This window comes from Acanthisitta chloris, unplaced genomic scaffold (assembly GCF_000695815.1).
Source record: "Acanthisitta chloris isolate BGI_N310 unplaced genomic scaffold, ASM69581v1 scaffold19127, whole genome shotgun sequence".
Classification (NCBI taxonomy): Eukaryota; Metazoa; Chordata; class Aves; order Passeriformes; family Acanthisittidae; genus Acanthisitta; species Acanthisitta chloris.
The window spans coordinates 24,285-25,695 of NW_008681182.1; the positions used below are offsets into that span (position 1 = coordinate 24,285).

General features: G+C 51.2%; 1 protein-coding gene across 1 annotated transcript in view; it reads right to left on the reverse strand.

The window, feature by feature from the left end:
* The window catches only part of HOMER3 (homer homolog 3 (Drosophila)), an 11,968-nt gene extending 11,146 nt beyond the window's left edge, over positions 1-822 (reverse strand). Inside the window, exon 1 of the mRNA XM_009078018.1 lies at positions 809-822. Within this exon, the coding sequence (XP_009076266.1) occupies positions 809-822 (14 nt within the window). The remainder of the gene's footprint in view (positions 1-808) is intronic.
* Between the last annotated feature and the right edge of the window lie 589 nt (positions 823-1,411).

Below are 1,411 nucleotides of genomic sequence, written 5' to 3' on the forward strand. Positions count from 1 at the left end.
TGCTTGGGATGTGAGCACAAAAACCTGCTCTTCCTCCCTTGACTCACACTTGGGAAGCACATCCTGCAGCGAGGGGGCACATCCCAGGATTACAGCAAGTCCCTGGATGAATTAAAGGAAACACTTTGCAGCTGCTGCAAGAAAAGCCCTGAACCAAGCTCTGCCTGGGGTTTTGTAGCCAGGAATATCTGAGCTGAGTGAAGGAGGTGAATCTCAGGCACCACGATGTAACTGGAGCGTTCCAGGAGGCAGGAAGGAATTTTTCCATGACACAACAGTCCCAGGTGCATCAGGGCTTGGGGGCTTTGTTTGACTTTGGGTGAACCCAAGGCACATTCTGCCACACTCCTTACCCAAAGCCAGTGAAATCTGAGGTGCTGCAAACAGCCCCAACCCCCTGACAGCTGCAGAGGCACAATCCTGCTCTGTGCAGCTCCCCAGATCCAGCCATTTGTGCTTCCTCCAAGTCCTCCCAGCTGCAGGGAACAGATTGTCCCATCAATCCAGTGACAAATGCACCTGATGCTTTCCAAACACAGAACTTAGCAGGGAATATTTGATTTCTTTCCCAGCCCTGACTCAGATCCCTTGTGACTGCAGGAGGGTCTCACCCAGCCCCTTCACATCCTCATTTCATCCAGTTTGTGTCTGGAAGGAGACTGAAATTTTCCATAACAGATACTATACTTGACATGGATCATGACTTATCCTCTTGAGACACAGGACCTAGAGAGGAGGGAAAACTGTTTGTGCCTCTTAACCCCCAAATCCTGGGCTAATGCCAGAGAGAAGAGAGGAAAGACGTTACCTAGTTGTTGACATTTGTTAGTAAGGGTAAGACACTACAGTCCCGTGGAGTTAGTACTTGTCTCTCCTCCAACAGCTCCTCAGGTGTCTCCTAGCTGGTCTGAGGCTCCTTTTTGCTGTTGCCTCCACAGTGATTCATTTCCTAGTGATGGAAAAGTTCAGCTGTTATTTATCACACCCAGCACAGACACAGAGTTCAACCAGGCACCGTTCGAGGGCTTCATCCGTCCCAGACTCACAGAGCTTGTAATGTGTAATGATTTCTCAGCACTGAACAAGTCTTTTTTCCCTGTCAGGGCAGATAATTGGGTGAGCTGTGGAGTAAATCCCCTTGGCAGGAGGTACTGGCTGTTGGGAGAAGGCCACGGAGGAGCCTGGAAGGCTCTAGTGTTTCCAGCCATGCACACGTGATGCTGCTGCAGGATGGAAAACCCTTCTCAGAGCTCATCCCTCCTGCACAGCAGCTCTTCCTGTGACCCCTGACATCCCTGAGGATGTGCCCAGTCCTAGTCCTGTGCTCCCTGACAGAGGGATATACCCAGTCCTAGTCCTGTGCCCACTGTCCATCCCTGAGGGATACACCCAGTCCTAAGTCCTGTGCCCA